Raw genomic sequence first — 22,520 nt, forward strand, 5'->3', positions numbered from 1 at the left:
TACTCCTTATATACAAGTCCGTGATGGTTTCGATGTTTGTTAATTGACAGTTTTCTCCCTAATGGATTGATTTACTGTTCAAAAGTATGGATATATTGATCAAGCTTTGATTACTGTGTAATTAGTCAGACTTTTAACAATGTAGAGTGTAATTAGTAAAAGATAATAGAATTTTTTTATAATATTGTTTCAAACAAATAACGTCATGCTATTACCAAAAGTACGTATTAATTGGTTGAATTTTTTTTATATACACGTTATTGATGGTTTGAATTCATAATAGATTATATATATATTTTTTTAAAAAAGTGTTTTATATCAACCTCAAATCAATATGTATTTCAAATTTCTAACTTACATTGCAAGAGATTCTTATGACATAAACATTGGCCAGGGTGAATTAACTCTGTACAATTCAATGGATTCTAATATTGGTATACTATTGCAAACGAGTCATTGAATTCAACACAATGTTTTGAAAGTTTGTTCGAAATATAAAACCAAATTTTTACGTTCAAAGAAAAAAAAGAAAGAAAATCCAAAATGTGCAGAAAATACTTTGTTTCTTATATTTTCTTTAATAACTAAACTCTATTTTGTATAAAGTGAGAAATCAATTGAATTTAGTTAATTCAATTTGATTTGTTAGGTTTCTGTATCAATTAATGAATTGATTCAATTTGTTTGATTATTTTAAATGACTTTCAGTGTTCAATATTTACAACTGAATTAATTTAAAAATCAATCATTAATATATTTTTTATGTATACAAAATATTATATATAAGTCAGTCGGTATATTAAATTATGCATTAAATATATATATATACACTTTGCATGTAAGTTTATACTAATTTTTTTTTTTTGCTTTTAAATGTTAAATGAATTAAATGAGTAAAAATAATATCTTATACATTAGTTATTTTAATCTTTTTAGTCATGACAAGACAACAATGTATAATGTGAAATTTGACCGGTCAAGTAAAAGATAACATATGCAAAAGGTTTTTTAAAAAAAAAAAGAGGCAAAGATGACAAGACTGATTGAGATTGAAATATTGCGAAATTTGCATCCCATTAAACATATATATATATATTAAATTATAAATTTAGTTTATATTTTATTTAAGTGTTGTTGAATTTTATCTTTATATAATAATTTATGTTTTTAATATCGTACAAATTCTTCTATTGAAAATATTGATATGATTTGACTAAATTGATGTATTGTTGATCAAGTTAATGTAACGTTTTGTTAGTGCAAATGGGGTTTAGATGGAATTTAAGAATCAGTAAAATTGACTTCAAGACAAGCCTTTCAATAGACGTTATCTTTAAGACTTATTTCACTCTCACAATTCAGTATGTAAAGGGGAATAATGCGAATAGCCTCATGGATTTAATGAAGCCAACGTTTAACTTTACCTTGCACTTTACAAGAGTAGACTGCTATCAAAATGGTTGGCAACAAGCCTTTATATAGGCTTGCAAGTGTTTCTTCTTCAAGGATAGAACCCTTTTATTAAGGCACCATTTTGTCTAAAAGATATCTTTACATTTTGCCAAACTCAACTTTTCGATAAAAGTATTGTTTTTATAATCATCTTATGAAAGGACAACTATTCATTCCATAAAACATAATTTTTAAGTTATAATTTGAAACAATAACTTTTTATATTTAAACTTTTGAGCTATGGTGTTTTTTCAATTTATCTCATAACTTTTGGATGTCATTTTACGAAAAAATATAATCATTCACATGAAAACCGATCTACAATCCAATAGTCATACTATGTCACTTTATGTGACATAACCTTTGCGCTCAAGCCAATAGTCATACTATATCATTTTATGTGACATAACTTTTAAATTGAAATAGTTCTTCATTATGTGACATAACTTTTAATTTTGAAAATACACCAACACATTTTTTGTTGATGTGACAGACAAAACTAGCAAGATTCTAACTCAATGATGCAATTGCAAAAATATCAGACCAAATCTCTGTTGAGTGAGGGCTGATCATGCATCAAATGCAAATAAAATGTAGTAAAAATAAATTTAAAAATTAAATTTACGCCTCACCCTCGTAGGATCTCTTTCATGCTAAATTGAGTATATAATTAAATAAAAATAAAAGTATATGATCAGATCACTTTACCTAAATAACAAAGGTTGATGAATATTTTGTTAAATCACCAAATCAACCTTCAAAAAGCTCAACCACCTCAGTCCAGTTGTTGTAAATCAAAACTGTCCAAAGAATCCTCGTGCAACCTTTAATGGTGATCCACACCAATGAATAAGAAAATCCTTCTGTAATGATTGTGAGTGCTAAGCCTTGACAATGTGCTAGCAAAGATGAGTTTCATAAACTCAAAATCCACACAAAATTGAGGGGTTGAATACACAAAAAAAAAAAAAAATGAAGTGAATGAAAAACTATTTTTCTCCACACAATGAACAGCAAGACCAAAGAATTTCTAATGTGTAGTTCACTCCTTTTTTTTTTTTTCTTTTCAGTTGTTTTCCACTCTCTTGTTTGGAGGTTATAGCAAGGTATTTATACCTTGAATTAATTTTAAACCCTAATTACAAAACTATTTTGTAATTGCCAATTAATCCAATAATTTGATTAAATAATTTAATTAAGTTCTTAAGAAGTCCAATTAACTTAATTGTTTAATTTAATCAATTAGGCCCAATAACTTAATTAAACAATTTAATTAATTAAGCCTAACAATTTAATTAAAAAATTTTAATCAACTAGGCCTAATGACTTAATTAAACAAATTCAATCAATTAGGCCCAATAACTTAATTGTTTAATTTAATTAATTAGGGCCAATGACTTAATTAAACAATTTAATCAATTAGGCCCAATGATTCAATTAAACAATTTAGTTAATTAGGCACAACTTAATTAAACAATTTTAATCAAGTGCTTGAGAAGCTCATAACTTCTAATTTGATTAAGTCCAACTTAATCACCTCTCCCATTTTATTTTCAACATTCATTTTAGGTGTGTGACTATTAGGCTTCTAACATGTTGGCAATGAACTCAACATATAATTCTTAAGCTCAATTTGGAATTAGATAAATTTAAACTACTTTAAATTTAGCATTAATCAAGTTAACTATTTAGAGTTCATAAACCAAGATTGGGATATAGCAATCCATCATGGTCACCCAAATGTTAGAAGAGTCAAGATGGTTTGACTCAACCTTTCAGTGATCAGCCTTTCAATGTAATTCATTCCCTCATCATATATCCCGAAGATGATAAGAACGTGATACAGTGTCTATTCTTATTGATCTTCATATTCATTCTTAAAGTTTGATCATCAGCTTTATAAAGACTTATGAAACTCCTTTCATAATCTTCAATTCGCCTTGATCAAGGACTTCAATAAGCTAATATCAACCAAGAACAGCTAGGATATATCCCATGCATCACTTGGGGTGATGATTCCTAGCTTGACCACTTATTTGCCTTCACATGCTTCATGCTATACCCAAAAGCATCATATTTTGGCATCCTTGGTTAGGCACCCTTAGGGATGAAATCAAAGCATAGTACTCCACACATAAGACAACCTGATGTCTCAAGTCTAAGGAGTATTTACACAACTGACACATGAGAAGTATTGCATAGACACTTGAGTGAAATACCAAATGCACTTCTTATGGCGGGTCATATTCAGTGAACTTGCTCTCCTAAGCAAGCACCTACATCCTAGTTCCAAGTATCTATATACTTCAACTTATGAGATCAGTTGCTTACTTCTTAAGTAAGGAAGATAGAATGTACCGGTCTCTAAGTATCATTGATGTCTAGTCTCAATGATACATTGACCCAGAACATTTTGAGATTATGCTTTGATGCATAAGGATCTCATAACTGCAACCTATTACAGTTCTCTTGCAAGGCATATTAATCTCATGGACTTCATCCAATCAGACTTATAACTTATTATAATTGATGTCTTATTAATGAAGAAAAACCTTTAATTATTCAACATGAATGATGTTGTTGCATAATTGAAATAAAGCCTTAACCAATCCCAATTGGCTGCAGGACTCATCCCAACAATCTCACCATCGCAATTATATAATAATCTCAATTCTAACTATCTAAATTTGATACTATATAGTATCAAAATCTATACGAAACCATTGAAATATAAACAAAAATCTATACTCTTGTTTTCAACTTCAAAAGGCATTGAAACACAAACCAAGTCAACGGCTAATAGCTTCATATATGTCATGCAAAAATAAAAAAATTCTATAATTTTAAAGTTTGAATAGCTTCATTTATGTCATGCCAAAAGATAATTATGCATCTCATGATAACATTCTCATGTTGAAGCTTTTCCTTCTCTTTCTTGGTACTAGTTGCAACATGTTCTTGTGTTAAGTATAGAATATTGAAACAAATATATGCAAAGTGAGTATAGAATATTGAAAAAAATGAAGTAAGATAAAATAATTATTTACTTACAAGTTACATTGAGTTGAGATAGTCCATTGTTAGGGTCTTGGTATAAACTAATTCTTTCTTGATATGGCCATGTTTTTTGTTTTTGTTTTTTTTTTGTCTTTGTTGGTTCACCATTTTTCTTCATGATGAAACACAATCTATCATTAAACCAGATCGCTCTCTTAGTAACAGTACCAATATTAACATATAGAACTAAAAATTTCATATCTAGATACCTTCTTAGGATTTTTACTTGCTGTATAAGTATTAATGTCAACAAGAAGTTGTTCTTTTGGTGTATTTTTGCCCATTGTTCTCCTATTTCGAGGCCTTATTAACTTAATTATGGTTTCAAATTAATGGTTTAGTCACATCAAATTTGATTAACCAAAAAAAAAAGAACCTCTGATTTTGAAGTTGTTGTTCAGTTTTGTCTTTGCTTTTTTCCATTTTTTTTTAAGTTGGAGAGCTGATTTTAGTTGCAAGCCTGGTTTGGGGTTTTGTGCCTTTGGTTATCTCTCCTTTGCTTAGTTTTTTTGAGGTGTATCCAGCTATGTTTTAAAAACAATAATTGTGTGTTAATTCTCTAAATATGGTTAGCCCTAAGCCCAACCAGGGCTGATCACCAAGTTAAAATTGTAGGAACTGTGTGCTTTTTCATCTGGTATTAGATTGCTACACCGGACTCTCTGATACTGAGATCGGAAAAATGAAACTTGAGGAGTAAGGAATGAGTTTTGTTTTGTACATATCAGTAACAATTCTGCTTTGGTATTTTGTTTCTGCACTTGTTTCTATAATTCAATTGAAATTCAGTCATTCATCCCTGAATTCAGTTTTAAGAAACTTCTTTAAAATTCAAGTTGTCACAGCCCACATCATAGATGAGAAGAGAACATGTCACGTTTCAAATGGAAATGGCCTCAAGCTTTTTATAATTCTCCAATTCTAGACCAGGTTGCTTTGTATATTTCACTTACGCTCGTTGTGACATGAAATTACATTTATCGTTGGATAATTTGTTCTCAAAAACGTAATTGCTCCAACCAAAATCCACAATTTCACAACAAGGAAGAAGAGTAAATGTATGTATTGACAATATTTCTTTTATTTTCTACATAGCTGAAGTTAAGAACTCCTCACAGTCCATACAACAACATGGTATCACACACAATTCGTACAAAACTCTCAGCTGAGAGAGAGACACTCACTTCATAACTCGCAAACTGTTTTGTTTTCCTATTAAAGTAGTTACTTTGAGTAATCTGTCGCAGGAGAGAGAGGCCTTCAAAACTCAACTTCAATTTTTAGCCTGAAATCTCAATTGTCTTAACATCGGGATTTTTCTCCTCCAGTTTTGGAACAGTCACAGTGAGCACTCCATTTTCCATGGAAGCCTTAATCTGATCCATCTTGGCATTCTCAGGCAATCTGAACCTCCTCATGAACTTGCCACTGCTACGTTCCACACGATGCCAAGTGTCGTTCTTGTCTTCCTTCTGTATATTCCTCTCTCCACTTATCTGAAGCACCCTGTCATCTTCAACCTCCACCTTCACTTCTTCTTTCTTAAGCCCTGGAAGATCAGCCTTGAAGACGTGAGCTTCTGGGGTTTCCTTCCAGTCAATCCGGGTGTTGACAAAAGTCGAGGTTTCTGGGGTATGTGTGGTGAGTGAAGGGAAAGGGGAGTCCTTGAAAGGATACCAAAGGTCAAGAGAGAAAGGATTGAAGACGCTGCTCCTTCTGTTGGCAAAAAAACTTGGGATCAACGCCATTACTTTTCCAATATGAAACAATGATCAAGGAAAATTGAATAAGCGAAATTGAAAGTGTTCGATTGCTGATTGCTTCCCAGAATCTGATGCTGCGAAACCAGGACATGTTGGGTATATAAAACAAGCGGAAGAGAAATCTAGCATATTCTCGGACTTTCTCTTTTGGGCCTCGAGAAACTTTCTTTTGCAGAGGCTTGCAAACATTGGCTTCAAATTGAAGCCGAGTCTTATTTCCTAGTATAACTTACTGGCCAACCATAAGAAATTAATTCGTATATTATTTTACCAGGTCAAACGGTCTATAAAAAGCGGAGAGCAGCCCATTTCAATGTTGAGTGCAAAAAAGTCCAGACCATTCAAGCAATTTCTGGAACATTCACGGATTACAAGTGTGAAGACAAAAAGTTTTCTTGAAGCCCAAAACACATGTACGAGATAGTACTAGATTCCTCTTTAGCTTCTTATAAATATCCTACTTTAACAGGATCAAGAAATCAGCAACTGAGAGTTCCATATATCAGCAAGACTTCCCATAACATTCAGTACATCATCAATCCTTACTTTTACAAATAACAAAGGAATGGCGATGACTCCAAATTTCTTTGGCAATCGAAGGAGTAGCATATTCGATCCTTGCTTTCTTGACCTTCGGGATCCTTTAAAGGATTTCCCTTTCTCTTCTTCTTCACTCACCACACACACCCCTGAAACCTCTGCTTTTGTCAACACCCGTATCGACTGGAAGGAAACCCCGGAAGCTCACGTATTCAAGGCTGACTTTCCAGGGCTCAAGACAGAAGAAGTCAAAGTTGAGATTGAAGATGACAGGGTGCTCCAAATCAACGGAGAAAGGAATGTTGAGAAGGAAGACGAGAACGATACCTGGCACCGGGTTGAGCGTAGCAGTGGCAAGTTCATGAGGAGGTTCAGGTTACCGGAGAATGTGAAGATGGATCAGGTTAAGGCTTCCATGGAAAATGGGGTTCTTACTATTACTGTTCCTAAAGAGGAACTGAAGAAACCTGACGTTAAAGCCATTGAGATTTCTGGTTAAAATCTTAAAAACTTTGATGTGCTTTTTCTTTGGGTGCAATTATGTGCTTTTGTTTACACCTATTAACACTGTAACCTAATGTTCTTTATTTTAATGTAACTGTGCCTTCGTTTTCTCTTCTTCAATACTCTTTTCAGTTCTGTTTCATCCCCTAACTTTTTAATAGATAAGAATTATTAGATTTCATGTTTTACACTTCCTCCAGTCCCAGTTGGCTGTGGTGTAAAGGTTCTTGATGAATTTAATCATAAGAAAGAGATCTCAATTTCTCATTCAAGTTGAAAAATATTGTACATATGAACACCCCAATGAAGGGAACATATCGTTGGACAGAGGGGATGGTGCTATTGAAATCACTGCATATATGCAGAAATCAGACAATGATGCAGTATCAGGATCAAGACCTGCAGAAGAGAAGGCAGTTGACAATAAACCTGGTATTACACAATATGCAGCGGACAAGGCAGAGAATGCAGTTGACAGTAGGCAAGGAACTGAACAAAATGTAGTTGATATTGCAATAGTAGTATTACACCATAAATTGTAATAGGAATCATGCAGAAAACAAGAGTGACAGAAGTCTGGAAACGGCAGAACTAGAAGGAGAAATATCATATACAGCACTCTAAGAAGAAAACAATTACACAATCATCACATGTCCAATAATCCAGGAGCAAATTAAGCGTAGTACCATTGGAAGGTTTAGTCAAAGGATCATATTGTAATTAGATTTTGTCTTTCATTGTATACAATACCGTTAGAAGAATTTCCCTAATACAGAGCTTCTTCATCAAATGTACAGTCTATATAAATCTTTATTTCACAAGTTTTAACAAGTGAAATTTCTGATTTTGGCTTGATTTAATCTATACAGGGAAAGACGTAAAGGCATTTAATTTTGGCGTTTGAGTACGTTATTCCAAAATTATTTATTAAAAGCACTATAGTTATATATATAATTATGAAATAATGGCGAGAGAGATATTGAGAATTATACAATTTACTATGATTGATTCAAATATATTTATTCAAATTAGTAATTGATTGTTTCTTAGTTGTATAATGTATTATAATTTTATAATATATTTTTTATAATTAAAGAGATTTTGATGAAAAAAAAAGTCAATATTTTGCACCGTCATGACAAACAAAATTGGTAGCAATGCAATTATAGTTATTTGTATGTTAGATCTAATAGATCTTAACCATTAATGATTAATTAATTATTATTAATCAAAACGTTATTTGTTATTTCTTATATTATATGATGTTAGTGTGATAATTACGTAGAAGGTGAAAAATATTTGTTATGTTATAATTTATTATAACATATAAACAAGTCACGTCAATATCATACAATATAAAATGATATGTAACATTTTAATTAATAATAATTAAGTATTAAGTTATTACAATTTATAAACATTTTATTTTTTTTATGTAAAAATCAATTATTGTACAATTTAACATTTCTGTAATTTTTTGAAGAAAAGAGAATTCATGCATGCAAACACACTCAAACTAAAAATGTGAATCACAGATTTAAATGTAAAGAGACAAATAGAAATGAATGAGATGAAAAAAGTATATATTTTAATATACCATTTGTATATTCCAATGAATTATTGATACCAGAAGCATGGGCAATTATTTCCTGAAGTACTATGGCCATAGCAAACTTGTTTTCAATGTTTCTAGAAATGCTTTTAGATCAACTTATTTCAAAGCATAAATTTGATAAACCAAGTGGGCCTTAGGACCAACTTGATGTTGCTATAGGAGTCCAGATCATTCCGGATAATTCTCAAGTATTTGTTAATTGCCCAGAATACTTAAGTTTCTTGAGGCCCAAAACACAAGTACGGGAAAGTACTAGATTCCTGTCTGCTGCCTGAAAATACCAAACATGTCCTTCCGTCACAACATCGAGGAAAGTTGCAGGTTCTGAGAGCTCTCATCAGCAATCGAACACATCCAATATCTTTTATCCAGTTCTCCCTCAATCCTTACTTTCATCGAGCAAAAATGGCGATGATCCCAAGTTTCTTTGGCAACCCAAGGAGCTGCATCTTCGATCCTTTCTCTCTCGACGTATGGGATCCTTTCAAGGATTTCCCTTTCTCTTCTTCTTTTTCACTCACCACACACTGAAACCTCTGCTTTTGTTGACACCCGTATCGACTGGAAGGAAACCCCGGAAGCTCACGTATTCAAGGCTGACCTTCCAGGGCTCAAGACAGAAGAAGTAAAAGTCGAGATTGAAGATGACAGGGTGCTCCAAATCAGCGGAGAAAGGAATGTTGAGAAGGAAGACAAGAACGACACCTGGCACCGGATTGAGCGTAGCAGTCGCAAGTTCATGAGGAGGTTCAGGTTGCCGGAGAAAGGGAAGATGGATCAGGTTAAGGCTTCCATGGAAAATGGGGTTCTTACAGTTACCGTCCCTAAGGAGGAAGTGAAGAAACCTGATGTTAAAGCCATTGAGATTTCTAGTTAAAACCGCGGTTGGTTTATATTGAACTTGAGAGTTCTTCTTATATGTTCTGGACTTGTATGTTAAAAACATGAAATTAGATTTCTCAAGGTTTTATTTACTAATGTAAAATGTTCTTTATCAAATTGACAATACTTCCTTTGCGAGCCCATTCAAAGAACTACATTAAGCTTTTTATCTACCAAGTTTAATTAGTAATAAGGGGCACAGATACCATAATATCTTACTGAAAGCACAAGGATCTGAGTTTCAGGTCTTGTAATCAAATGAATATATCTGCTTTGTTAACTCATTCAAAGAACAGCATGAAGAACCGCCCTCCCGTAGACAAAGATCTGCTTTCTCCTTCAAATCCATGGCTTTCTTTCTTATCTCCTCTCCCTCCATATCCACCATTAGTTTTTTTATTGCTCCTTCTATATTCCCTCTCTCCAACTTATTCTGCAATTCCAGGCCTACTCTCCAAACATGACAGATGTAGTTTGAGTTCAAGACTTGGTCTCCAAAGAAAGGCTTGCATAGCATTGGTACCCCTTCACAAATACTCTCAATGGTTGAATTCCATCCACAGTGACTCCAAAATCCGCCCACTGCACAATGCGCCAACACTTCTTTTTGGGGTGCCCATTTCACAATGCAACCTCTTTCTCCCAGACTCTCCTGGAATCCATTTGGCAATGACTCAATCCATTCTGAGCCACGAACAAAACCAGGCCTAATCACCCACAAGAATGGTTGTTTACTGTTAGCTAGACCCCAAGCCGTCTCAATTAGTGCTTGCTCATCAATGCTGGCCAAGCTGCCAAAGCTTACATAGATGACAGATTTTGAGGCTTGTTTGTTAAGCCAAGAGATGCAGTTCGCATCTTCCATCAATATTGAGCTGCAGATGGTTGGAGCAAACTTGTGAAACGGTCCTATGGTGAAAATTGGAGCGGGGAAGTATTCTCTGACTTTTGACAGTGCTGCTTGTTCAAGGAAGTGGATAGTGTTCACAATGATAGCTGATGAGCTCTTCGTCCCGTTTGTCATTGCAGCTCTCACCTCTGTCATTGCATCTGTTGGATTCTGTAATAGTAATGCACGCATGTGTTGGAGCTGAAGCGATTGAAGCTCTGGCATTTCGATTTCCGAAATAGAATCTGGAATGTATAATTTAAAGAGTTTAAGGATATCAGGGATGAGTCACCAAGAGTACTTGTGTATTGAATCATATGATTGAATTTGAATAGTTTAACAAGACAGCAGACAAATATGTGTAGTTGCTGTATTGTTGAACTTAAATATGATTTAATTTTTCTCTTCTGTGCAACCTTATTGCAAGACAGAAATAAGTACTTGTGATGCCTTCAGGCTTCTGTTATAATAATATTACAGAAATTATTCCAAATAAATTATTCTTCTGCAGAATTGTGTAAATTTCAATTTCCAACGGAGTATGTAGTCATCATATATTGAGCTTAATGCAGTTAGTAACACAAGGAGAGAAGCGGGGACATCCATTTGTTTATTTTCTCATACAACGAAAAGAAGTATACCTTTCCCATCAAGATGAGGAAAGGCAGGATAGAGTAACAATGTTGCAGCTGCACTTGTACGAACACTTATCCCAGGCAGCTTCAGATCATCAGCAACAGTTTGAGCACAATACATGAGTGTATCATAGAGGATGCCAGCAGCATGATCATGGGAATCTTTCTGATGCAATATCTTTTTCATGCATTGCTGAAATGGTGCTGCACAGTTCTTGTTGAGACTTAGCATGAGACTTGCAATATCTCCATCGGAGACTTCGGATTCCGTTAGCTTATCTGATATTGATATGAAGGTGAATTCAGGGTGGTTCGAAGGGTCAGGAGAGTTCAATTCAGGGTGAACTATAGAGATTGAGAAGCCTTTTGAGTGTAAAATAGTTGCTAGCTGGAGCATGGGAGTTATGTGGCCTTGAAATGGGTACAAAACAAACACTAAATGACCAGACTTCTGTTGTTTCTCCATAGCTTTCTCTCCGAGTTTCGTGCAGCAAGTCCTAGTTTAATTTGCTGCAGCCGCAAGTTAATGGAAAATGAAACCGAAGACTTTTAGGCCATCGGAGCCAAGAGTATAGAAGAATTTAGATAGGATGCTTGGATATTAACAAATAGCGTTTCAACGCATTTAGTCCTGGAACAGGTTTCAGTTAGCAAATCAAATTTGGCAGCTTTCATCAAATGAAAGCTATGGCCTTGGAAGCTTGTACATACCTACCAATTCACTTTATCATTATTGAATGCAAGTTCGAATTTTCTTTCTTCTGACTTTTGGGAGAAAAATAGACCATATGTCCCGGTTCTTTTAACTAGACAAATTTCTCCTCCAAAGTTCAAAGACTCACCACTCAACCACCCACCCTTTCCACGAAAAATGTAACACACAGAATCTTGGATATTCAGGGGAGGTGCTTTAAGAATTGACATAAATCTGAAACACAAGGACGAGATAAGTCCCAGCATTGATGTCCAATCAAAATGGAAAAAGAGAAAAAAATTGCTTTTCTAGCTCTTTAAGTAGTAGAAAAGAAATGAATTCAAGTAAGTTGTCACTTTCCAGAGATTTCATCAATAACCAAATTAATTTTGTTCCTGGTGAAGAATAGCTAATAGTTTCTGCAGATAGAAAAACAACAGTTCACCCTCCCAACTAATAAAACCCAGTTTCTAACCCTGAGCTTGCTTTCTCTACTTGCCATCCTAGACCTTCTGAACATCCACGAGATGAAGTAAAGAAGGTGTATCCCCACAAGAACAAACATGACCATTGTCACTACATATATGGTGCTAAATTCTATAGGTGCTATGTACAAAATTGTACAGACAAAATCTGCAGACACGGCAAGTACAGCAAGCCGCAACAACAGTTTAAGAGGAAACTGACTAGTGAGCATGAGGATTATGACAACAGAAAGGAAAAATCCTATAGAGCTGAAAAATATAACAAAAAAGAACATCAGTGCATCAGATGCAATGATAGCTATTCCATTTGAATGTATTGGATCTGGATCTTCTTTTGCATTTAATTCTCGATATCCACCTGGAGGGCTAAGAACTGATTGGTAGGTCACGGTAGCAATCAGAACAGCCACCACCATAAGTGAATTTCGCATCTCTGGAGTTGAGTTTTCAATTTCTTGGGTAAAGGTAGACCATATCTTCCAGATAAACAATGATGAAACCTCCGTATATATAAATTTCCAAGGCATCAAAGGGTCGCATTTACAGCACAATTTTTCAGCTAGATTGTTTTCAGGAACATGATGACTAGTTGATAATTTTCTCCAGCTTGATAAGAATCAAAATTTGTTTGTTGGTCAACTTGTTGAGTAGCAACAGTTGAGGTAACAGCTACAATTATATCTTCACTTCTAAATGCCCCTGCTTGTTGAAGCATCTTGCGAATCTTATGATCAATAGGATCGTCCAAAATTCGTCCTGAATGGAATAACATATCCAGGTCTGTGTAACCACTTCCATTGTTGGAATTCACTTCTACTTTAAAAATGCTACAAACCCCTTCTTGGTCAAGCAACAGTTTTGCTGCCTGTTGGCCAAAAGAAAACTCCAGTTATTTGCGGATAACCATCTAATGGTGATCATGTTCATTTCCATCAGTTCCATCATTCAGTTTAACAGTATTTATTTTCAAAACATTCTCAGACATTTTTTATCATAAATAAAAGCTTGTCTAAGATGTAGCAATTATCAATCCAAAAAATTGTCATTATCTTGGCATTGCAGCCATAGAGATATCATTTCCGCAGATTCCCAAAGTTTAGTAAAATTATGCTCTGACTTTAATTTCAGATACAACTATTGAAGCACAGAGAAACACACTACAGAAAAAATAAAATCATCAACTTTCCATTTTCTTGCCCAATCTAAGTTCAAGTTCTCCTCCATGGCTAATCATTTCAATTTTAAAAAGAAGATGGTTGAAAAGGTGAGGATAAAGAAGGAAATAAAGAATTCTTACTCGAAGTTGCTTCCTAGCAACTGCAATGTGTAAAATTGTGTTGCCATCATGGTCCTTTGCATTCACAAGCCTCGTTATTTCTTCAGTGTTGATCTCCTTGAGCATTCCCAAAAGTATTTCAAAAGCCTCAACTTGGTTGTTCTTCAATGCAACGTGAAGTGCAGATTCATCTTGATCCGTCAAATCAGCCTTACATTCAGGACAAGTGTTGATCAGAGCCCTCAACGCATCTACTCTCCCTGTAATAGCAGCAAAATGGATAGCTGTTCTTCCATCAGCACTCTTTTGTCGACTTAGCTCTTTGTTACTCATCAAAAGCTCTTTCACTATCTCTGTATATCCATTTGCTGAAGCCATGTGAATTGGACTAAACCCGTCCCTGTTGACCCTCTTAGCCAATGCAGGCTTCAAACTCATAATCTCTTTCACAAAATTCACACTTCCAGACGGTGCTGCAATATGCAGGCAAGTCTCTGCTATGCTGTCTAATGAGCCTCGTTCAAGAATGAGTGGATCCTCATTAAGTAGTGAATAAAACGAACTAGTATCTCCTGTTCTAGCAGCTGCATAGAGTCTCAGATCCGTTATTTGTAGTAATGGATGTGATCATATGGTTCATTTCATGCAAAATCATCATTTAAAGGGTAAATAGAGGGAAAGATAAGGAACAAGTCAAGTCAACGGCCGTAGTTAGTGGGATTGACTTCCAATTCAATGACATAGAAGGAAAGGCCAATCTAGCAGGGCCAATTATTGGATCTATGTAGCTATAGCTTGAGACTTGAATGATGATTAATCTAGTCAAGCATCTTTGTCGTGAATGAATACAGGAACGTACCAATCATCCCCACCTTGAAAGAAAATGCAGATTGTATAGACTTAAGAGCATACAAATATTAGTAATTGAAGAAGTTTTGAGAAGAAAATTTTCAAGGAAAATAGAAAAAACAAAATGAGAAGAAGACTGAATATCTGGTAATCAAAAGCAACCACAGAATAACGGTTGCATTTTCATTTACATGCTCTCAATACAAAAACTAAGATCTTTAGATTCAGCCTGGGGAGACTAAATCGGAAGAGAATTAGCTGAGCACAGAAAACGATTCATTGTTTTCTGTGCAGTGCCAATGGTAACTAAGTCAACACACCAGACATGGCTGGTAAGCCTTTAATAGAGACACTTAAAACGGCAACACTTATGCGCGTACAAAGAGAAATAAAAGAACTAGGCCTACACGACACTTGGAGATGTCGTACTACATAAACAAAAACATACAAAACAGCAAGTACATTCTTCATTTCAATACAACTGAAATAAAGACATAAAATGACATAAGGAACAACGTTTAATATTGTTAAACAAAGAAACGGCACAATATAAAACCTTTTCCTTCAAACTTCAGTATTCAGTTGGTTCCTGCCAAGTTATTTACCTGCTTCAAATCACTTTTCAACAGTAATGAACAGAGCATAAGCTATGACTTCAATTCAAGGGCATGTCATTAACTTATGATTTATCTCCATCTCATAATGTAACTAAACTCACAAAATCCGCTTTGTGAACTCATTCGAAGAGCTGTATGAAGTACCGCCCTCTCTGAGACAAATCTCTGCTTTCTTCTTCAAATCCATAGCTTTATTTCTAATCTCCACTCCTTCTATATCCACCATTAGTCTCTTTATAGCTCCTTCTATCTTTCCTCTCTCCAACTCATTATCCAATTCCAGGCCTATTTTCCACACATAACAGATGTACCTCATGTTGAGGAATTGGTCTCCGAAACAAGGCTTGCATAACATTGCTACTCCTTCGGAGACACTCTCAAGTGTAGAATTCCATCCACAGTGAGTCCAAAATCCACCCACTGCATCATGCGCTAACACCTCCCTTTGAGGTGCCCATTTAACAATGCAGCCTCTTTCTCCAACTTTCTCTTGGAAACTCTCTGGCAATAACTCGGTCCCTTCCGAGCCAAGAACCAGACCAGGCCTAATCACCCACAAAAATGGCTGTTCACTGTTGGCCAACCCCCAAGCTATCTCAACAATGTCTTGCTTACTCAAGCTGGCCATGCTTCCAAAGCTGACATAGATAACAGATTTTGGGGCTTGTTTGTCAAGCCAAGAAATGCAGTAAGCATCTTCCTTCAGTAATGAGCTGGAATTGGATGGAGCTAATTTGTGGAAAGGGCCAATAGTGAAAATTGGAGCAGGCGAGTATTCTTTAATCTTAGACAGTGCTGCTTCTTCAAGGAAATCCATTGTGTTTGCAATCATAGCTGATGATCTCTTTGTTGCATTTAACGCTGCAGCTCTCACTTCTGACATGGCGTCTGTTGGATTCTCTGACATAGCTGCAACCATTTGTTTAAGCTGAAGGGGTTGAAGCTCCGGTAATTGGTTTTCAAAGACAGACTCTGTCACATAATTTAAAATGGTATCAAGATATTAGCACCAAGTCAATGCGAAAAAAAAGTTGGTTGATTGATTTCAGATAATTTCATGCAGAGTTTAAGAGCCTATAGCTACAACCAAATACAATTACGTAATCATTCATCTGTTCTTTTATTACAGCAGAATACTTGATGCCTTTAAATTTCTGTTCTTTATTTGTGCATAATTTTCTAGAATCTAATTTCATATGGAATATTTCACCATCATAGAAACTTTTGTTGAAAAACTACTGTAAGGCGAAAAGCAGAAAAAATGAATTGGTCCACACATGCCTTGATCAGGATGAGGAATAACAGCAAAGAGCAGCATTGCTGCAGCAGTGGGACGCATGCTAATCCCTGGCAAACCAAGATCATCAGCAACAGTTTGAGCAAAGTACATGAGAGCATCATATACGATACCAGCAATACGTTCATAGGGATGCATCTCGTCCAAGATTCGCTTCAAGCATTGCTTCAATGGCGCTGCACAGTTCTTGTTGAGAGCCAAAACCAGACTCATAAAATCCCCTGGTGAGAGTGAGACTTTGGACTCAAGTAGCCTATCTGGAATGGATATGAAGGTGAATTGGGGGTGGTTTGAAGGGTTAGGAGAGTTGAATTCAGGGTGAACTATGGTGATGGAGTAACCTTTTGAGTGAAAGATAGTGGCTAGCTGGAGCATAGGGTTTATGTGGCCTTGGAATGGGTATAACACAAGCACCAATCTGCTGGCTTGTTCCCCTAGTTTCTCCATTTTTTTTCCTGTTGAGTTTAGTACCACAAGGCCTCACTTTGTTGAGTTTAAGGAAAACAATGTGAAGATCTGAAGCCAACGGAGCCAATCCGTCTGCATATTTACAGTGGTGGGTGTGTTTTACACGATTCGTCAAGGAACAGCTCTTTGACATCTCAATTTCTGCCTGCACCTAATCTCTTATTGGACTTTTGCTTGGTGGGGATATTTGGTGGCTATTGAGCCACGTCATAAACTGTTGAAAGCTAAAAATTCAAGGATATAAAATCTCATGCATCTGATGAATTGCAATCCAGGGCTCAAAATCCCAGATAAACCAGAGGTGGTTCACCTTTCAAGCTCCACCTATATGAAAATCAAATGTAAAGAATTTTCCAAATTCAAGTTGCCACAAGAGCATGATGCCATGATCATTACTGTGTGTATCTTTGCTACATGAATAGTCGAACAAAACATTTCCCAATAAGACAACAATTTTTGTAGAAAGATCTTTTTGACTTTTTTTTCTTTAAGATGAATGAAATGAATAACGATTTTTTTAAAAGAAATATAAATAAAGAAACAAATTATGTTTGATTATATATATCACCTTAACATTATTCATCCCAAAGCTTAGAATTTCGTGGTAAGTAAACCATGTGAAATTCAATGATATGTTTATTTATAGTGTCTTCACCTCTTGTAATCAAAGTAAGATATACCAGAAGACGGCTTGCATTTAGCATAGGTACCCCTTCACAAATACTCTCAAGTGTAGAATTCCATTCACAATGACTCTAATATCTCCCACTGCTCCATAGTTTTGTTGCATAGGGTTAAAAGAAAACAATATATGGTTCAGGTTTGAGTGATCCGAAAAGCTTTGTTTGATCTTGAACCCATGTATATATGTACATTAGTTAATTGACTAGCTAAAACCATCAGGAACTCAGATCAGTTAAAGCTCACATTCGAAATCTTTGTCAAGGAGATGCAGAATTTTCGAAGACTTGAAACCCATCAGCCCTTCTCTATTCCACAAATTTTGTTGTACTACAGATAACAAGATTATAGTAATGTGCAGTACAATGATAATGGGCAAAGCCCACTTCATCATTCACAAAAATCTAGCATTAAAAAATCATTTAAAGATCGTTCTTTATCCCCAGCTCACAACTCTAGTGGGCATTAGGTACATGAAATCTCTTTACACTTGAGATTGCACCATGGCTTTCTTCACATTTACCATCCCAATTGCACCCTTGTCCCCTTAATTAAAACCTCGAAAACTTTAGAGAACAGTGATTACTTAGTGGAGCACTTAATGTACTAAAAGCTAATGGCAGTACAGAGAAATGAATTGTCTGAAGTACGATCAGTCAGCAAAAATCTTTTTATCTCTGATCCCCTTTTAAATTGCATTCAGTGAGTCCAGTAAGGATCATGCAGAAAAGCAAAGCAAGATGAAGATGGGACAAATGACATTCTTTTGGGGGAAGAACACGGAAGATATATTTCCAGGCTGGCCAGGTCGAAGCTTATGCTCCTACTTTTTGGGGCTAATTTGGGTGTTCCTTCTTTCATTGATGGTAGAGCGGCTTTCCCATACCAGGTTCATCAAGCCAGGCAGCAATCATGTCACCGCAGGGCTTCTGCAAACAGTGATGTACGCCATCAGGGTTGCTTTGGCTTACTTGGTGATGCTTGCTGTCATGTCGTTTAACGTTGGTGTTTTTGTAGCTTCTGTTGCTGGGTATGCTGTTGGGTTCTTGGTTTATGGTAGTCGAGTTTTTAGGAAGTCTGAGTTTGGTCCCTTCGAGGAACCTTCTGATATTCCCCCTCTGAACTGTTGACAAAGAGAACACTTTTCATCTTATTTGAAAGTTTCTTAACACTCCAGTTTTGTTATCATTTATGCTATATGTGAAAACCACTTCAAATTTAGACAAACATGAAGACTTACAAGTTCCAAGCAATCTAATAACTTTGTTTTTTGATAAAGAATTATAGGATTCTGGTCAGAATCTTTATAAAAATCTCACCAACTTAATGTGTGGAAGTTCACATTGGATTAATACTTATTTCTTACAACAATTAACTTAAAATTTTATATAAATATTAAAAATCACATTCACATTTTGTGTAAGAAGTAATATCATAATTTTTAGAAAATCTTTTTTTTAATTGTCAATCAATCAAAAAAATTGATTAAGAATGGATCTATTTTCCAAATTCCCACACTAAAAGGGTGAATAAGCGGATTATTTTTTTCATAAATTTTTGACATAATATCTAATAAAGTTTTTAAACTATTAAAATAAATTCAAATAAATCTCTATACTTTTATTACATTTAATGAAGTTTTTATATTTTTATTTTAAATCAAATAAGTTTTTATATTTTTTATTTTGAGTCAAATAAATTTTTATGATTAATGATTAACTTAGTGAAAATGTTATTTGTTATTTTATATTATATGACGCTAACGTAGTATGTTAATATATCATAATTGATAATGATGTGATAAGCTTATGTAGCATGATAATATGATTCTGTGGCATTTTTTTACTCCACATATCAATGTCATATGGATATAAAATGAAAAATGATATTTTAAGTAATGATAATTAATCAATTATTAATTATAAAAGTTTATTTGATTCAAAATAAATGAATAAAAACTTAATTAAACAAAATAAAAGAACAAAAATTTATTTAATTTTTTTTAAATAATTCAAAGACTTTTTCAAATATCATGCCTACATTTTATCTTAAAGGGGGAAGAATAAATAATTAAAACATATCGTATTAAGTTAAAAAAAAAAAAAACCTCAAGTAAAAAATATCTTAGAAAGGCCCAAAGGAGTTGAAAGATTCAAATTCGTATCAGATGCAAGCCGCAAAATAGGGCCGAGTGATATTTACTTGGGCCAACACTCCTTTTTGGGCCTCTGTAAATTTGGTAGAAACACCCATCATTTCATTCCGTCATTGAATCATAAATTTTCACTTTTATCACTATCATGCAAGTAAAATATACATAAAGATAATTAGTGTATTTTTTGGATAAAATTTTTTAATTTATTTAAAACTTTTGGCCCAAAAATATTTAAAGGTTTGATAAATTGTTCACTATATAAAGTTCTGAATAAATTTTCTGATAAACTCTCTTTATATATTACGTAATATATCAAAATTTAAAATCTATTCATTTATAAGTTTTGATTTTGAATTTAGTCATTATTTAATTATTTTCCCTTAAAATCTCACAAAGCAACACAATGCTTTTAGCCATTCTTTTATGGCAAAACTTTTATGTATTGGAGTGAGCTCTAAGTAATTGAAATGCTTAAGTTGAAGCAAGATGTACTCAAGAAACGAAATTGAGTCAACAATATGAACAACATATTCACTTGATAAATCTTCCAAGTATTTAAGCTTGTAATTTCTAGCCTGTTACACACATCAAATCAACCCCATTTGTGGGCATAAACATCAAATCAGACCCCATTTGTGGGCAATTGGTAAACTTGACCATTAGGCACGTCCACGGCATAGACAGGCTGATCCCTCCTTTTCATGGACTTGACCTTTTTGGCATCAAGCACACGGATTCCTCTTTACCATTGAATCACAGCATGACTTGTAAAACCTCTCTTACCACCAATTTCCTCCAATATCCTGGATTAACTTTTGGGTTATTGTGAAGACGGTTGTCTTTTCTTGACGATTCAATTGCAGGTATTGAAAGCCCCCAATCCCATTGACATGTACTGCACATAACACAACTTCCAATGTATTATCATCTCATTTAGAGTTGCGTAACAGCAGCCTTCTTTATAAACCAAGCAAAATACAAGAGATTTTGCTGTTCCACCGCATAAAAAACCTCCCCCAAACTCACAAAGCTCCCAAGTCTCCAGGTCCAGACTCACAGACAGAGATTCTAGAATTGAGAAAGAGCCATGGAGAATATGAATCATGACCACATGAATGGCATGAACGACGAGTCAGCTGCTGGAGGGACGATGCACCACCACATGATGATGATGCACATGACCTTCTTTTGGGGGAAAAACGCTGAGATTCTCTTCTCGGGATGGCCTGGCACAAGAACTGGCATGTATGTCTTGGCCCTGATTGTTGTCTTTGTGCTTGGTTTCATGGTTGAGTGGATCTCTCACTCCCAATTGATCAAGCCTGGCTCAACCCATGTGGCCGCTGGTGTTGTTCAGACTTTGTTGCATGCTTTGAGGGTTGGTCTTGCATATTTGGTGATGCTAGCTGTCATGTCTTTCAATGGGGGTGTCTTCTTGGCTGCCGTGGCTGGGCATACTCTGGGGTTTTTGTTATTTGGCAGTAGAGTTTTCAAGAAATCCTCAGCCCCTGCCCCTGGAAAAACATCTGATCTTCCTCCTACCAGTTGTTGAACACAAGAATTGATTTCAGTTTCTTCACGGTGAATTTGTCTCCTTTATTAGTCTCTTTTGTGTTTGTCTTCTTCTTCTTAAAGTACCCCTTCTTTCTTTATGAATCCATGATGTAATTTCTGAAAGTAATGTACACCTTATGCTTTATTTTTTCTTTCAAGTTGGACTTGTTTGTCTTAATCTATGCTTTGCTCTGTATTTGTTTGTCAATTGATAAAAAGGAAATCTATAGATTGCTTAAGAAATAGGGATTCTTTTACCCACTTCTGTAATTCTTAGCCTATTTGAGTGAATTTTAGTGGTTGTGAAAGATAAAATAAAATAAAAAAAGTTTGATTAAGTTATAGATTTTCTTCAAGCTATCACCTAAGTATGGAATTATCCATCCAACATTAATGGCTAATGAATGTAGGGGGTCAATTGATTATTGACTCCAACCTTAAACCCAGGGATGGGATTTCATAAAAGCAACCAGCTGGAAGTCGCAATGTCAAGTCATTGTCAAAGTATGCAATGCAATGCACCCAGGACCAACCCTGGTTGAATTCCTCTGTCTCTCCTTTCACCCTTCCCTGTTCCATTTAACTTCTTCTCAAACTGATACTATTCTTTTGCAATTAGCAGTGGGCACCAGAATCCTTGGATTATCATCTGCTGCATTTTGATTGTACTGTTCTTTAGACAAGAATGGTTGCTAACATGATATCAAAACCTCTCTTAAGGGATTTAAAGTTTAAATTCTAAATGATTCCATCTCTATATCACTATACTGTCCATACATATTCTTTTTAAATTTAAGTTTCTAGCACAAGATGCATAATGAACTTCTTCTTTATTCATGCTTTCAATGAGCAATTACATGCAAATAGCATGTTAATGCTACTATTGTTTTGTAGACACTCACATATGAAGTGTTTACTATTTATTTAAATTTTTAAATAAGCAACTTAAACTTTTTAAGTCAAATAATTCTTGATATACAAATATATCAATTTACTTGAAAAATTCTCTAATCACTTTTCACCATACCTAATCAAATTCTCATTTTTCTTTCCTATAAGCACAAGCAATTTAACGTCTACGCATGTGAATTTTAAAACTTTCTCCCT

The 22,520-nt window shown here is 34.8% G+C and overlaps 5 protein-coding genes and 3 pseudogenes across 6 annotated transcripts; 4 read left to right on the top strand and 4 right to left on the bottom strand.

The window, feature by feature from the left end:
• Positions 1-5,541: 5,541 nt before the first annotated feature.
• Positions 5,542-6,416, bottom strand: LOC18590586 (17.3 kDa class I heat shock protein-like). The gene has a single exon (XM_007016199.3). The coding sequence runs from the start codon at positions 6,255-6,257 to the stop codon at positions 5,790-5,792; it is 468 nt and encodes a 155-aa protein (XP_007016261.3). The 5' UTR covers positions 6,258-6,416; the 3' UTR covers positions 5,542-5,789.
• A 337-nt stretch (positions 6,417-6,753) lies between these two features.
• On the top strand, positions 6,754-7,436 carry LOC18590587 (17.3 kDa class I heat shock protein-like). Its single transcript, XM_007016200.3, has one exon. It carries the CDS (start codon positions 6,838-6,840, stop codon positions 7,309-7,311), a length of 474 nt encoding a protein of 157 aa, XP_007016262.3. The 5' UTR covers positions 6,754-6,837; the 3' UTR covers positions 7,312-7,436.
• Positions 7,437-9,160: 1,724 nt separating this feature from the next.
• On the top strand, positions 9,161-9,946 carry LOC18590588 (17.3 kDa class I heat shock protein-like; annotated as a pseudogene).
• A 106-nt stretch (positions 9,947-10,052) lies between these two features.
• On the bottom strand, positions 10,053-11,981 carry LOC18590589 (UDP-glucose iridoid glucosyltransferase-like). The gene is made up of 2 exons (XM_007016202.3): positions 11,344-11,981; positions 10,053-10,947 (listed from the first exon to the last, which is right to left on the bottom strand). Exons 1-2 carry the CDS (start codon positions 11,801-11,803, stop codon positions 10,055-10,057), a joined length of 1,353 nt encoding a protein of 450 aa, XP_007016264.2. The 5' UTR covers positions 11,804-11,981; the 3' UTR covers positions 10,053-10,054.
• Positions 11,982-12,397: 416 nt separating this feature from the next.
• On the bottom strand, positions 12,398-14,419 carry LOC18590590 (uncharacterized; annotated as a pseudogene). The gene is made up of 2 exons (XR_016028646.1): positions 13,814-14,419; positions 12,398-13,381 (listed from the first exon to the last, which is right to left on the bottom strand). The product of XR_016028646.1 is annotated as an uncharacterized LOC18590590 (transcript).
• A 365-nt stretch (positions 14,420-14,784) lies between these two features.
• Positions 14,785-17,169, bottom strand: LOC18590591 (UDP-glucose iridoid glucosyltransferase-like). Its single transcript, XM_018127981.2, has 2 exons — positions 16,540-17,169; positions 14,785-16,230 (listed from the first exon to the last, which is right to left on the bottom strand). Exons 1-2 carry the CDS (start codon positions 17,000-17,002, stop codon positions 15,356-15,358), a joined length of 1,338 nt encoding a protein of 445 aa, XP_017983470.1. The 5' UTR covers positions 17,003-17,169; the 3' UTR covers positions 14,785-15,355.
• A 1,010-nt stretch (positions 17,170-18,179) lies between these two features.
• Positions 18,180-18,880, top strand: LOC148761040 (copper transporter 6 pseudogene; annotated as a pseudogene).
• A 1,761-nt stretch (positions 18,881-20,641) lies between these two features.
• On the top strand, positions 20,642-21,571 carry LOC18590593 (copper transporter 2-like). The gene has a single exon (XM_007016207.3). The coding sequence runs from the start codon at positions 20,947-20,949 to the stop codon at positions 21,409-21,411; it is 465 nt and encodes a 154-aa protein (XP_007016269.1). The 5' UTR covers positions 20,642-20,946; the 3' UTR covers positions 21,412-21,571.
• Positions 21,572-22,520: the final 949 nt, after the last annotated feature.

The sequence above is a fragment of the Theobroma cacao genome, chromosome 9, assembly GCF_053813885.1.
Source record: "Theobroma cacao isolate CCN51 chromosome 9, ASM5381388v1, whole genome shotgun sequence".
Taxonomy (NCBI): Eukaryota; Viridiplantae; Streptophyta; class Magnoliopsida; order Malvales; family Malvaceae; genus Theobroma; species Theobroma cacao.

Coding starts and splice junctions, on each gene's coding strand:
- LOC18590586 (XM_007016199.3), bottom strand. CDS start 6,257: ATGGCGTTGATCCCAAGTTTTTTTGCCAACAGAAGGAGCAGCGTCTTC.
- LOC18590587 (XM_007016200.3), top strand. CDS start 6,838: ATGGCGATGACTCCAAATTTCTTTGGCAATCGAAGGAGTAGCATATTC.
- LOC18590589 (XM_007016202.3), bottom strand. CDS start 11,803: ATGGAGAAACAACAGAAGTCTGGTCATTTAGTGTTTGTTTTGTACCCA. Junction 10,948..11,343: donor TCCTCATCTTGATGGGAAAG/GTATACTTCTTT, acceptor TATACATTCCAG/ATTCTATTTCGGAAATCGAA.
- LOC18590591 (XM_018127981.2), bottom strand. CDS start 17,002: ATGGAGAAACTAGGGGAACAAGCCAGCAGATTGGTGCTTGTGTTATAC. Junction 16,231..16,539: donor TATTCCTCATCCTGATCAAG/GCATGTGTGGAC, acceptor ATTATGTGACAG/AGTCTGTCTTTGAAAACCAA.
- LOC18590593 (XM_007016207.3), top strand. CDS start 20,947: ATGGAGAATATGAATCATGACCACATGAATGGCATGAACGACGAGTCA.